This window comes from Sturnira hondurensis, unplaced genomic scaffold, assembly GCF_014824575.4.
Source record: "Sturnira hondurensis isolate 20B ecotype Veracruz unplaced genomic scaffold, ASM1482457v3 Scaffold0021354, whole genome shotgun sequence".
Classification (NCBI taxonomy): domain Eukaryota; kingdom Metazoa; phylum Chordata; class Mammalia; order Chiroptera; family Phyllostomidae; genus Sturnira; species Sturnira hondurensis.
The window spans coordinates 7,519,242-7,535,013 of record NW_028093985.1 but is presented as its reverse complement, the minus strand read 5'-3'; the positions used below and the strand labels follow the sequence as shown (position 1 = coordinate 7,535,013).

The 15,772-nt window shown below is 38.5% G+C and overlaps 1 protein-coding gene across 1 annotated transcript in view; it reads right to left on the bottom strand.

The window, feature by feature from the left end:
- MSH3 (mutS homolog 3) overlaps window positions 1-15,772 on the bottom strand; it is a 143,865-nt gene that overhangs the window by 59,633 nt on the left and 68,460 nt on the right. Inside the window, exons 13-15 of the mRNA XM_037032459.1 lie at window positions 13,624-13,756; window positions 964-1,151; window positions 114-282 (exon numbers count right to left, since the gene is read on the bottom strand). Of these exons, the coding sequence (XP_036888354.1) occupies window positions 114-282; window positions 964-1,151; window positions 13,624-13,756 (490 nt within the window). The remainder of the gene's footprint in view (window positions 1-113; window positions 283-963; window positions 1,152-13,623; window positions 13,757-15,772) is intronic.

Sequence of the window (15,772 nt, the reverse complement as noted above, 5' to 3'; positions counted from 1 at the left end):
ATAAAACTAAAAATATGAAAAAATGTTTTCATCCTATCCTCGTATTTTTATTTACATTTTAAAACAGCTTTTTTACCAAGAAACACTAATGCAAATAAAAATTTTAACATCACCTCCTGGCCTGATACTGTCACATACTGTGCAGAAGGATTTTTCAGTATTTTTCTTATTTCCTGCAGATGTATTTGGATCTTGTCAGTAACTCCTTCAATTTCATCCTTCCTCTTTTTTATTAAAGGGAAATCAGAAAGGTCTTTGAATAACTCAGTTTTATCCCCATTTCTAAAAAGGAAAAAAAAGGAAATATACACATTGAAGCATATAACTTATACCAATTATTAATTATTTTTCACAGCATAATGAAAATGCAAAATGGAAAACTGCCACTAAATATTTATGGATAAGTTTCTTAATTTCTTTGAAGACAGATAAAGTTACCCTAACATCATTTTCATTTGCAAGTTCATGATTCCAATGGTAAAACTAAGGGAGAAATTTAAATATTTGTTGTTTGCCTATTCAGAAAATAAACTGAAACATAAAATACTGTCAAATTCTTTTTCTTATATAGAGTTCTTTGGGGGATGAATTGTAAAATGACTACTTATTAAGGGATAACTTTGCTTAGGCAGTTCCTAAATATAAGGCAGACCCTCCCTGGTTTTCTAGCAAGTGAGTACTGCTACTGCTTGCTCTTTCTGGACTTCGTATTTTCATCATCTGATACCTGAGCAAGTACTACATCTGTCCTAGGTGGTGAACTGCCTAGATTTTAGACAGCAAAGTGTGACTGCCAGCAGTAACACAGAGCCCTTAGTACCCAGTCACAACTCTAGTCCACATGCAACTCCTTCCACTACTTTCGGTGAAGCTTAAGAATCCACACATTAATAGCAAATGCACTGGACAAGCAAATTAAGACTAGCACTGCTGGAAAGAAAGAACTAAGAGTCTGCTACTTACTTGGCAGCTTGTTCATTAAGTATCTTAAAGTAACGCTCCACTGGACCGAGGAGTTCAGGAATTTCTAAAAGGACTGTCTGGAGCAAGTCTGACTGCACGTGGGAATTAACAGCGGGTATTAATGCTTGAAATTCTGACTTCAGGTGAGAAAGGGTTTTGACGATCAAGAAAAATTCTTTGGTGGAACACTGAAAATAGAAATACATTTTACCTAAATAGCATATAATACATGCAAATAAAAATCTAATTAGTGATCTAGTTAAAGTTAAAATCAAAATAAAATAAAATTTTAATTTATTCTATACACTAGTTAATTGAAATACAGTATTGTTTATACCTTCTAAATGTTAAAGCAATAGTTTCAAAACTTTATAAAGTAATATTTTGAAGCCATAAAGAAAATAATGTGAGACAGGAATAGCAAAGCCAATACCTGCACAATATTTTTTCATTTTTAAATACACTGACCACATAGTAAAAATACAGAAACATGTCAAAGTATGAAGGATCATTCTGGGGAAATATCTGTAAGATGTATGAGAGATAAACAACAAAATTCCCCCAAATATAATGAGTTCTTAAGAATCTTTCATGGAAAAGATGAATAATTCAAAAAATAATGGCGAACTGAACTGAATATGCATCTCATAAAAAAAAATGTCCACCTAGCACATGACTAACCTCACATGTAATCAGGACAAGCACATTAAAAATAGGGATAGCATTTTTCACTCTTCAAAATGCCAAAAATGTTAAAGCCTGACAATAACCAAGTCACACAGGGTATAATTTTACATACTATTCAGAGAGAGCGCCTTTTGAAGGACAATGTAGCATACCATCATAATAAAAAAGTACACATATCCTTTGACAAAGCAATTATACTTTTAAGAATTAAACTAAAAATATACTATAACAAGTAGTGGAAATATGTGTATTTGAATATTTATAGTAAATTGTAATACAGTAGTTTTATAGTAATATTGTAATAATATTAAAAAGATGAGTAAGAAGCCAATATCCAGCATGAGATTTTAGAAAAAACACAATATTTAAAACAGTTTTAAAAATTCAGATGGGATGGGAGTAATAGACAGAAAACTGTACTTGAAAAATAATTAAATAAAAAAATTAAAAAAAATTAAAAAATTAAAAAAAATTAAAAAATAAAAATAAAATTAAAATTCAGACATGTACACATACTGATGTACAAATTGATATGGAACTCCATAATTTCAACATATATTAAATACACATAGTATATACACACCATATATGTTTATACAGTAAAAATCATTGTGATCTTTAAATAATATGCACTATTATAAAATGTAAATAAAAACCTCCGGAAGGCCACAGCGCTGACTGCTCTGGGCAGTGGGTGTGCGGGGACGGCACAGGAAAACTTCACCCTGCCTCACTCACGCCCGTGTGCACCACTGTGACCTTCCACGGGAGCATGCGTACTCTTTACACTGGAGCTTCTGAACAAGAAAGGGGGCTAGACATGTGCATCTAGTTTCACTCTATCTTGAAACTACAGTCAAAGGCTGTTTAAAAAGGCGTGGCACCACAAGAACAACTAGGAGAAAAGACAACAGCAACATCATCTGAGAAGTTGTAAGGCAAAAAGGTGAGTCGTAACTGACTGAGAAGACTCAATGTATTTTAATCTTAAACTGGCCCGAAGGCAGGGGTGTCAAACTCATTTTCACCGGGGGCCACATCAGCTTTGCAGTTGCCTTCAAAAGGCTGAATGTAATTTGAACTCCTTAACAGTCAAGGAGTAGTTACATTTATACAGTCCTAAATTTAAATGATTTTATAATTGTATTTATAGATGTATTTATAGATACATTTACAATGTATACAAACTGTATAAAATTTTATAAATGTATACATGTATATACATTTTATACCATTTATAAATGTATAAATAATTTTATACAATTTTAGAAATGTATATATGTACATATATGTATACATGTATACATTTATAAAATTACTTCAGCCCTTTGAAGGCAACAATGAGGCTGATGTGGCCCCCGGTGAAAATGAGTTTGACACCCCAGCCATAGGGAAATTAGGGCCCAACCTGAGTTACACCAAGGGTCCTAAAATACTCAGTAACTAGTGGCACAAATTAACTTTGGAAGTGAAAGTTGGGAGGAGGCAGGTAAAGACGAACTGGTTAAAGATGATTTAAGAAGCAATTAAATCCCTCCATCTCGTATTCCCCTCCATGCCCCTCAGCAACCACAACTCATCCACCCCACGGAAGACTCGTTTCGGTTTCTGGAGAAGGTGAGACACAGTCTACCCTGAATCAGCCTCAGGCACCACGAAGGATGAAGGTACAACCACCAGCAGGGGGTTAAGAGGAAGGTTACAAACCAAAAACTGAGGCTCCCACTTGTCCCCATCCAGCTCCCAGAAAACCATTAGCTAGTCAGGAACCTGAAAGAGTCTCTGGGCAATCTCACAAGCCTATGAAGAAAACTCTAAAGATACCCTCACAGTTCTCCCAATAAGTGAGTCAGCTAGCTCACTCTCTAGTTCACCTAATATTTTGCAAGCAACATTAAACTACAAAGGCCTTCCTATAGGCATTTTCATCCTCCACTCTTAAAAATGACCAGACACCAGATGAAAAAATTCTAATATGAAACGCAAAGACCAAAACAATCAATCAATAAAACCTGATGCGAATAGAGCCTATGTAGATAAAAGAAAGATTCTAAATAGTAATGATAATGATAATATACATTCAGTTAAACCACATATTTCAAGCATGAAACAAAAATAGGATGCTGTGGGAAATAAAAACATTAAGAGAACAAGAAGAAAAGGTTCTGAAAAACTAAACTGTGAGAATAGAAATGAAAAACAACCGAAGAGATAGAAGATAAAGATGATGGAATCCCCCTTAACCAAAGAAGGTTAAATAAAAGTATAAAGAGATGAAAAATACAGAATNAAAGAAAGATTCTAAATAGTAATGATAATGATAATATACATTCAGTTAAACCACATATTTCAAGCATGAAACAAAAATAGGATGCTGTGGGAAATAAAAACATTCAGAGAACAAGAAGAAAAGGTTCTGAAAAACTAAACTGTGAGAATAGAAATGAAAAACAACCGAAGAGATAGAAGATAAAGGTGATGGAATCCCCCTTAACCAAAGAAGGTTAAATAAAAGTATAAAGAGATGAAAAATACAGAATAAGGGTAGAGAGATATTCCGTTCAGGAGATTTAATTAACTCAAATAATAGAAACCAGAAAGAAAGAATCAATAAAATCATTCAGGAAAATTTCCCAGAACATCAGGATTTAAGTTGCCATATTGAAATGGCCCAATACAATGAATGAAAATACAGCCAAATCAAGACAAATCATCATGAACTTTTAGAACACTGGGAACAGAGAAAAAATCTTCCAATTTCCAGAGGGGTGGGAAAAAAGTAACAGAAAAAAAAGTCATGCAAAGAATCAAGAATCAGAATGACTTCATAACTGCACAATAGTAGAAACTAGAAGACAATGGAGTAACAAACTTCAAAGGAAAACATTTATTTAATTTTTATTGAATGTACTGGGGTGACATTGTTAATTACATAGGTTTCATTCAGGTGTACAATTCTCTAACACATCATCTGTATTCTGTATTGTGTTCACACCCCAAGTCCCATCTCCTTCCATCAGCATTTATCCCCCCAATACCCTCTTCTACCTTCCCTCACCTCCCTGTTCTTCTGCGAATCACCTGTTACCTGTCTACGACGGGTTTTTGTTTGTTGCTTAATCACTTCACCTTTTTCACTCAGCCCCACAACTCCTCTCCCCTCTGACAACTAGCTGTCTGTTCTCTATCTATAAGTCTGTTTCTATTTTGCTTGTTAGTTTATTTTACTAATAAGATTCCACATTATGAGTGAAATCATACAATATTTATCTTTCTCTGACTGGCTTATCTCACTTAGCATAACGTTCTCCAGGCCCACCATGCTGTCACAAAGGGTAAGAATTCCTTCTTTTTTACAGCCAAGTAGTATTTCATTGTGTAAATGTACCATAGCTTTAAGGGAAAAAAAGCAAAAAAAAAAAAAAAAAAACAACATTGATTTGTTGTTCCACTTTATTTATTCATTCATTGGGTGATTCTTGAATATGCCCTGACCAGGGAATCAAACCTACAAACTTGGCATACTAACCCTAACCCTAACCCAGCCAGGGCACAGTACAATTTTTTTATCCACTCATCTACTGATGGGCACTTGGGCTGCTTCCAAATCTTGGCTACTATAAATAAAACTGCAATAAACTTAGAGGTGCTCATGTTTTTTTGAATCAGTGTTTTGGGTTTCTTCAGATATGACCCCATAAGCAGAATAGCTGGGTCATTAAGGCAGATTCATTTTTAAGTTTTTGAGGTAATTCCATACTGTTTTCCACAGTGGCTGCACCAGTCTGCATTCCCACCAACAGTGCACTAGGGTTCCCTTTTCTCCACCTCCTCATCAACACTTGTTGTTTGTTGATTTATTGATGATAGCCATTCTGACCCGTGTGAGATGGTATCTCCTTGTTTTAATTTGCATTTCTCTGATGATTAGTGACATTGAGCATCTTCTCATATGTCTATGGGCCATCTACACATCCTCCTTGCAGTGTTATCTATTCACATCCTTTGCCTGTTTTTTAATTGGATATTTTTTGTGTTGTGTTTTATAAATTTTTTATAAATTTTGGATATTAACCCCTTATCAGATGTATCACTGACAATTACATTCTCCCATTCACTGGACTGTCTTTTCACTTTGTCGATGGTTTCCTTTGCTGTGCTAAAGGCTTTTTTAAAGATTTTATTTATTTATTTTTAGAGGGAGGGGGAGGGAAGGAGAAAGAGAGGGAGAGAAGCATCAGTGTGTGGTTGCCTCTCACGCACCCCCCAACCAGGGACCTGGCCCACAATCCAGACATGTACCCTGACTGGGAATCGAACCAATGACCCTTTGACCTTTTTAGTTGGATGTAGTCCCATTTATTCTGTCGTGTTGCTTCCCTTGCCAGAGGAGATACATCAGAACAAATACTGCTATGAGAAATGTGTAAGACTTTACTGCCTGTGTTTTTCTTCTAGAATTTTTATGGTTTTAAGTCTACAGTACATTTATTCTTGTGTATGATGTAAGTAGGCAGTCTATTTTCATTTTTTGCATATATTTGTCCAATTTCCCCAACACCATTTGTTAAATAGACTGTCCTTACCCCATTGTATGTTTCTGACTCCAAAGGAAAATAATCTGTAGTCTAGAATACTCTACCCAATCAAACTACCAAAAAACGTGAAAGGATAAAATAAAAGACATTTCCAGATATCAATGTTTCAAAATATTTACTTTTAATACCCTTTCTCAGAATGCTTCCAGAGAATGTATTCCACCAAAAAGAAGGAAAAAAACCAAGAGGAAGACCTGAAGTACAGAAAACTGAAAATTTAATTCAAGGAAAATAAAGGGGATCTAAGAAGATAGTTGCATAACAGATATGAAGGGCCACTGGTCCAGGCCGAATCAGGTCACAAAGCTCAAGAAAGTAAAATGAATAAACTATTTCATGAAAATAAGTATTTCGAGGTAAAAAGGATTTAGGGTTGAGTTAATGGTAAGTATACATAAGTAGTATATATGAAATGTTCTAATGCTAAGAACATACTTAGAAAGACAATATTAACTATAAGGAATGAAGTAATTATACAGAAAAACAAAGTCAGGATCAACTAAACAAGAGTTTAGTTAAAAGTGCATCACAAAGCACCTCTTCCCCAGAAAGGCCGCTGCGCTGGGGACGAGACATACAGGAAACTGGACTGTGTGCCTAAACGCTGAACCTAGAAGCAAACGGCCAGTAGTCACTGAATGATACATTCTAACAAAACAGAAGAACTAAAAATAATTACTTTGAATAATAATCTACATGAGATCATTGTAATTTAAAGCAAGAAGGGGGTGATTTTTCATGCTCAGAGATGAAGTAAGGTTTAAGTTAGAAACAGAAGCAGACCGAAAACCAGCAGCGCTCTCTGCTCCAGTCCTAAGTGCCCGTGGAAGGTTGTGTTCAAGCTTCTTTCATTGGGTCCACAAGAAGGGTGAGTGTGGGGGTAAAGCAGCAGCTCCCAGAGCCTCTCCCGCTCAGTCCCATTTCCGGCAGCAAACTTACCCAGGGAAGAGCCTTAGAACAGACCCACAAATGCATGAGCAGAGCACGGCAGAGCCCAAGCCCCAAACCGAAAACACGACTTCAGGCTTACATCGGTCTCACTAAGAAACTGTTCTCACCTACAAAAAATTTGGAATCGCTGCCCTTTCAACATTTACTAAGCACTATTATCCTTTTAGCATATTTGCCAACCTTAGCAGTTAGGTGTCACTTTCTTACAAAAAAGTTTTTGAGTGAAGTTAATTGGTTCTTGCAACTAATACTATTTCCTTAGATTTGAATTTTAAGTGCTTTAAAATAAGTGTTTATTTTACTTCAGGGTTAGCCCACTTGGGATCCTCTATGATCATCGTAAAAATACCTGTGTGTGCCTATTCCAAGGCACTTCCCACACAACCAGATAACCCAGGCTTTCCACTTCCAGCACCCAAGCCATGTTCCTTACCACTTTATGCATCTCACATAACTGGCACAGCCTGTACCCAGGATAACACTCACCATGTGGTGCATACAGCAGAAGATTATTTAGAGTAATCTAATGATAAAGAACAGACATGTTTGATGGTGAGTTCCAAGAACCAGTTAACTATCTAGAATATTTGGCTTAAAGCTTTTAGATTTCCTAATGATTTGCTCTGTGGCCATCTCAACACTAACCTTCACTTTTCAAGCCAATCTTTAGGCACACTAAACATTAAAACAGTAAACATTAAAACAGCAACAAGGAACAGCTGCTGAACAAGTCTTAATTTCCTTTAGTAAAGTGTGTTTTGAAACTCTAAAAGTCATTCTGTCTCAACATATTGGAAACTTTTAAAATGAATTGGATTCTATACCATATGAGCTCACTTATATTTGAAATCTAAAAACAACAATGACATGACACTCACACATACAGAGAACAGACTGGTGGTTGTCAGTGGTCGGGGTGGGTGAAACGGGTGCAGGTGGTCAAAGGTAAACTTCTATTTGTAAAATAAATAAGCCATGGGATGTAATGTGCAGCACGGCACAGCAGTTAATAGTACTGTATCGTGCACTCAAAATTGCTGAGGGTAGGTCTTAAAGGCTATCATTCTACAAGGGGACTCATGCACTGTTGGTAGGGCTGTAAATTGGTGAGGCACTACAAAAAGAGTATGAAGGTTCCTCAAAAAATTAAAAACACAACTACCATATGACCCTGCAATTCTACTTCTGAGTCTCATCTTTAGAAAATGAAAATGCTAATTCAAAAAGATTCATACACCCTTATGTTCATTGCAGCATTACTTACGATAGTCAAGATATGGAAGCAGCCCATCAATACATGAATGGATAAAATAGATGTGACATGTATATACAATAGAATATTACTCAGCAATAAAAAAGAATGAAATCTTGTCATTTACAACAACATGGACAGACCTACAGGGTTATTAGGCTAAATGAAATAAGTCAGAGGAAAACAAATACTATGTGAATTCACTTACATGTGGAACAAAACAAAAAAATAATAATCAAACAAAACAAAATAAAAACAGACTCAGAAAACGAGAGCAAAATGATAGCTTCCAGAGGGGAGGGAAAATGGGTAAAAAAAGTGAAGGGGAATAAAAGTTACAAACTGGCAGTTACAAAATAAACAAGCCGTGGAGAAGTGGAGCACAGCACAGGGAACACAGTCAATGCTACTGCAATAACTATGCATAGTGACAGATGGTTACTAGACTTAAGTGTGCTGATCACACTGCAAGGTATATAAATATCCAATCATTCTACTGGACACTGGACACTAATATACTACTGTATGCCAACCACACAATTTTAAGTTCTCACATAACAAAAAAACTTAGTAACTGTGTGATGGTGGATGTTAACTAGATTTATTATGGTAATCATTTCATACCATAGTATGAAACTCATACCAGAGTTTTTAAACTTTATAAATACACAAACCTTATGGAATATAAACATGAAATTTAGCTTATAAAGAGACAACACTTCCGGTCAAGAACCATCATTCAGAACCATCACAAATGAAGCTGAATGGAAGTCCTACAACTACAGACTTAAAGAAGAAACCATATCAAAACTGGTAGGAGGGGTAGAGATGCGGCACAGGCTGGTTTTACACCCACGTGTGGCAGATAAAAATCAGGAGGGATACCTCAGGGGCAAGAAAGGGATCCCAGCCCACACCAGGCCCACCAGCCCAGGTTTCAAGTGCCAGGAAAATAAGTCTCCATAATCTCTGGCTATAAATACCAGTAGGGATTGAGGCTGTGGAAGACAGAAACTGCTGGAATCCCAGGCGATTCCTCTTAAAAGGCCCATGCGCACAGACTTACTTGGAATCACTCCCTCTGAGCTCCAGTGCAGGAGCAGCAGGTTGAAAGGCATCAAAGACTTAGAGGAAGGAACTGAATTGCATGGCATCAGGGAGAGAGCTGGGGGGCAGCTTTCTCCCAGACAGAAGTGCTGAAGAGGCCATTTTCCTTTTCTGGGCCCTCTCCCAACAGAGCCAGCAGGCGGGCTCTGACACTCCATCAACCTGGCTATCACTGTTTGCCCCTCTCTAGTGATTCCCTGAGGCCTGGCCCCACCCAACATTAGAGACCGCCCAAGCTGTTTCCAATGGCTTTTCCCATAGCAATGGCTTGTCTTGGCCCATACTTCAGATTTTCCTAAATTCTCTCAAATATGCAGCATCTCTCACTAACTTGTGCCAGGTCTGGCACTAGCAGCAGCTTGGTCTCGCCTGAGCAACTCCAAGCCAAGCACAAGTATCAGCTATCTTCAGATCACTTTGCAGCTTATGCTGTGTGACCCTAGACCAAACATAGAGGGTGGTTGACCTCGGGCAGCCATCAAGGCTCAACTAAACAGGAAGGTATACACAGCCCACACGATGGGCGCATCTTGAGTAACCACCTCAGGTGATAGAAGAGGCTGTGCCACTGGATCCTACAGGACACCTACCGTACTATATTTGGCCACTCTACCAAGCCTGGGAGATATAGCTGTTTGACCTAATACACAGAAATAAACACAAGGAGGCTGCCAAAATGAGGAGAAAAAGAAACAACCCAAATGAAAGAACAGAACAAAACATCAGAAAAGGAGCTAAAAATGGAGATAAGCAATCTATCAGATGCAGAGTTCGAAACACTGGTTATAAGGATGCTCAAGGAACTTCATGACAACCTCAACAGCATAAAAAACATCCAGTCAGAAACAAAGGATACACTTGAAGGATAATTGAAATAAAAACAATTTATAGGGAGTCAACAGTAGAGTGGGTAAAGCAAAGAATCAAATCAGCAATTTGGAATATAAGGAAGCAAAAACAACCAATCAAAATAGCAAGAAGAAAAAAAGAATCCAAAAAATTGAGGCTAGTGTGAGGAACTCTGGGACAAGTTCAAGATGTCCAATATTCACCTCATGGGGGTGCTGGAAGGAGAAGAGAGAGAAGAAGAAAACCTATTTGAAAAAATAATGACAAAAAGCTTTTCTAACTTGGTGAAGGAAATGGACACACAAGTCCAAAAAGTGCAGAAAGTATCAAACAAGATGAACCCAAAGAGGCCCACACCAAGGCACATCATAATTAAAATGCCAAAGGTTAGAGGCAAAAAGAAAATCTTAAAAGCAATCAAAGCCATGCAGTTAGTGACCTACAGGGGAGCTCCCATAAGACTGTCAGCTGATTCAAAACACTCTGCAGACTAGAAGGGACTGGCAAGAAATATCCAATGTGATGAAAAGCAAGGGCCTACAACCAAGGCTACTTTATCCAGCAAAGCTTTCATACAGAATCAAAGGACAGATAAAGAGCTGCCCAGACACGAAAAAGCTAATGGAGTTCATTATCACCAAACTAGTATTTAGATGAAATGTTAAAGGGTCTTCTTTGAGATTAAAAATATAAACAGTAAAATGGCAATAAATACATATCTATCAACCATGGAATCTAAAAAACTAAATGAAAAGGCAGAACAGAAACAAAATCATAGATACAGAATGTTTTGATGGTTGCAGTTGGGAGGGGGCTTGGGAGATGGGCAAAAGAGGTGAAGGAATAAAGAAGTAAAACTTGGTAGTTACCAAATAGTCATGGGGATGTCAAGTGCAGCACAGGAAACAAAGAGTAGCCAAAGAACACATATGCATGACACATGGGCATGGACAACGGTGTGGGGACTGCCTGAGGGGGTGGGGTGCGGCTGGGTAGAGGGGAGAAAGGGGGAAAATTTGAACTGCAATAGCATAAACAATAAAATACAATTTTTTAAAAAGATTTTATTTATTTATTTATTTTTAGAGGGGAAGGAGAGAGGGAGAGAAACATCAATGTATGGTTGCCTTTTGTGCATCCCCTGCTGGTAGTTAGCCTGCAAGGAACTGGCCTGAAACCCAGGCGTGTGCCCTGACTGGGAATCGAACCGCGATCATCTGGTTCGCAGGCCCGTGCTCATTCCACTGAGCTATGCCAGCCAGGGCCAAAATACAATTTTTTAAAAAGGGAGGCAACAAAGCATAACAGATCACAGTAGCATGGAATGATGCTGTCATCTTGATGCCATGGACACTTTAACTAGCTCTTTGATTCGCAACTGAAAATTTTTCCAGCTTGGCTCCCATTTTTCTTTTGAGGAAAACAACCCTGACACCAAGTAGTGAAGACAAGGTGCTTAGAGATCTGTGGCTTGGTGAACGGTAGTGTAACACACACTGACTGTCAGGCACTGGACCAGGAATACAAAATAACAAATGGTTTGACATCTCTGTAATGCCAAAAAGTCAATCATAAAACTAGCTACCAGCAAAACAACAACCTAGTGTACCAAGTAATGGTACCACAGACTTCACTGACTGCACAACCAACTCACGCATTTTTTCCCCCTGGAGACCAGTATCCCAAATTCTGCCTTGTTCTTTGTTTTCAAATTTAGCTGGAACATATAAAACAGTTACATAAGTCCTCTTGGGCATTCAAGTATCCTCAGAAGCATTACTTATGGTTCTAGTAAAACTTTGCAGGGAAAAAGGCTTGTAAAAAGTAAAGAAGAATGAGAAATCAGCCGCAATTAAAATCTGGGTATCTGAAAACCATTCTACAATGATACAGTAAACTGGCAAGGAGTTCCACTGAGGCACAAAATATAATTTTCTGACATAGGGACAACCAGGAAAAATGTAAAGGCAATCAAACTACTACATCAAAAAATGTCAGTGTCCAAAAGAGCAGACACCAAAACCCCAAAAACCCTGGGTTAATACCGCATTTTGCTGTCTATAATGCACACGTTTTCTGCCCAAATTTTTGAGAGAAAAATAAGGATGTTCATTATACATGGGGGGTACTAATTCCATATCTATCTAAGTGTTTTTAATTCTTTTATTTACGCTTATACGTTAAGAGTATAACTCTAGAAGGCAATAGTGATATTCATATGTTCAAAACTAAATGCTTAAAGTCCTTTATAATACAAAAAGTACCTAGATATTAATTAATTAATTAATTAATTAGAAAATTTTAACAAGATTTTTATCCTGAAAGTTTGGACCCAAAACATGGGTGTGCACTATACATGGGGGCACATGATACACAGCAAAATACGACACTAATTCTCTTACTAGCAAGTTACTAACCCCCCCTCGGCCGCACTACTTTAGCCAAAGTAATGCAAGCTGTTATAACTTATGTACAGACAGCAATCTACATGATTTCTCATCAGTAAGGAAGTATAAACACGGTATCTTCTCAAGCTCTTGACGTTCTTATAAGGAACAAAGGGTCTAATGCAGGTGAATGACTTCTGCAACAGGTATAACAGAAGTCTATCAACAAGTACAATGTAAATGTAACTAACTAATAATTCTTTTAAATTTGGGGATAGCTTGAAATAAAGTAAATTATTTCCCTAAGTATGAAAAAACTGCTCTGTCATATTTATGACTTAAATTGTAAAACTTAAATGATGAACATCAAAATAACTCTTTAAACTGACCTTCACTATCTAAAGTTGTTTGCACGTTAAAACTACCACAAATATTATACAAACCGATTTTGCTTTTAAGTCAAATAAGAAGCTATTCCAAGGTTAAAATAATTGGTCATCTCTTCTCAAAAGAGACTAGTCCAAGTAAATTCCCTTTGTGAATGATGGTCCAAACTTTAAGGTTGGAACATGACGACATTCTAACAGCAGGGCCTCAGTGTGTTGCTGTGGTTAACAGAAGTGGGCAAGCTTTACACTTAATAATGCAAAAATTATAATAACCTTAATTTGTGCAATTAAAATTTTTGAGGATTCTCTCATGCTCTCTGCAACATTTTATAAAATACAATAACAATAAAGCTTTGAGATTTTTCCTTTAATGAGTGGTGGCTTCATGCTGAGGAACATTACCAGTTTTAATAAATCTGATTTCTGTCTAGCACACTTACCTTTTTGTGATAAATGCTACAGAGTCCTCTCTCTACGTCAGGCAATTTATGCAGGTGATTTTCTATCTGACCAAAGACACTGAATTCTGAATGCAGAACTTCAGATACAGCATCTAGCCGAGCATTTATTTCCCTATGAGAACAGGAAACAGCAATTATGAGATACGGCAGCAATTCAGAAAGTTGACATTTCCCACTCTAAAGCCCAGCACTGTGATGAACCACTTAGAAAAGCACAAAGTAAACTTCTCCACATCTCTGGTCCTTCCCTGACCCTCATCATTGGAATCAAAAAGCAGGTACCACACAAGGAGTCATTAGGTGGGGCAGAGACTGGCTCATCCGGTTTTCCTCTTCTCCTGGGCAGACTCAGAGACCACACTTCTTGGTCTCCCTGGAAGTTAGGTATGGCCATATACCCAAGTTCCAGCCAATGAAATGTAGGTAGGAATGATTAAGCCACTGCTAGTCATGGCCCATGAAAACCTTTGTGTTCACACTCTCCCCCTCTACCAGCTGGAGGTGAAGCCCAGGGCAATCCTGTTGACTCCATCAGCCTGGGCCCATGAATGGAGCAAAAAACCCTCCAATCCCACATCCACTACCCACTGGACTTACATCAGAAACAAGTAAACGTTTATTGTATTTCAACCCAATTGAGGATTCATGTACTACAAGTGCTTGCGTCACCTTGGCTACTGTAATAGGTCTACGATGGCAACTAGATTTTCCTCTCTGACTGAAATGACTGACCATTTCAGTCAAAAAACAATTCCTGCCCTGGCTGGTGTAGCTCAGTAGATTGAGCACAGGCCTGTGAAGCAAAGGGTCACCGGTCCGATTCCCAGTCAGAGCACATGCCTGGGTTGCAGGCCAGTTCCCAGTAGGGAACACATGAGAGGCAACCACACAATGATGATTCTCTCCTACTCTTTCTCCTTCCTGTCCCCTCTCTCTAAAAAGAAATAAATAAAATATTTTTTAAAAAAACAAACCAATTCCTTCAGCGAACGCACTGCTTCGCTAGAAGATTTGGTGGTGGGGGGTGAACTGACCAACTGTGCCTGTGAAAGGGCACAGGCGTGCAGAGCCCGAGCCAAGACTGACAGCAACAACAGAAAGGGCAGAGGATGTGCCTCAGGAGACACAGGAGACATACACACAGGATTTTATCAATGCCTACACGCTCAGTGATGCGTCACCTGGGAAGAAATGGTGAGGCTCTGCCAACTTCAAATGGAAACCTGGCTGACTAAATGTGTCCTATATGCGATGTGGCCCGTCTAGTTCCTACAGACACCAAAGGCCTCCACTAGGTATGGCAGCCGTATGCGGTATTCAAGACCGGGACAGGTACACCTCTCTAGTGGACAGCAGGCCCTCAGGAAACGTTGTTTTGAATGAGTGAAGGAAGGAAGAAGCAAGCACATGAAAGCATGAACTGGACATTTGGGGGGAAAGGGAGACATCAGCTCCTAAATACACATTTGTTTTTCAAAGTCCTGTTGATATCACACACATTCATTTGAAACTGCAACACTGACTTCAGAATCCTGCCTGGATGACTAAGTAATTGAGTAGTCTGCAATAATCGAGTGCTTTATCTTTATACCTATCCTGTGAAGTCATGCCTGATCATGATACAGAAACTGATTTCGGGTCTCACATCTGTTCCATTTTTCTCTGGCTGTAAAGCAGGCATTTGGTGAGCATGACGCAGCAGAACATGCCAGAGCCAGGGGACACACAGACTGGCTCTCCCATTCTCACTGGGGTGGTCGGGTAAATCCACCCATTTCTCTCCATCTCTACTGCGATCACACCAGTCTAAGTCAAAGACAGCTTCTCAGGAAGACTACCAAAACAGCCCCCCGACTTTCCTCCACACATCCACATCGGTCCCTCCTTCCATTCCATTCTCCACACTGCACCGAGAGGCCTTCCTACAATCCAGATCTGTTCATGTCTTACCTCTGCTTTAAGCTCATCAGTGACTTGCCAGTAATCTTAGGTTCAAATCCAGAATCCTTAACTGACTCACGGGAAAAACTGACCCCTGCCTCTCAAGTCTCACTTCAGAGCACCTGTCACTCTCTTCCTCTCACGCCAAGCTTCAGACAGACTGGACTTCTTTCAATGTTTTGGTCAC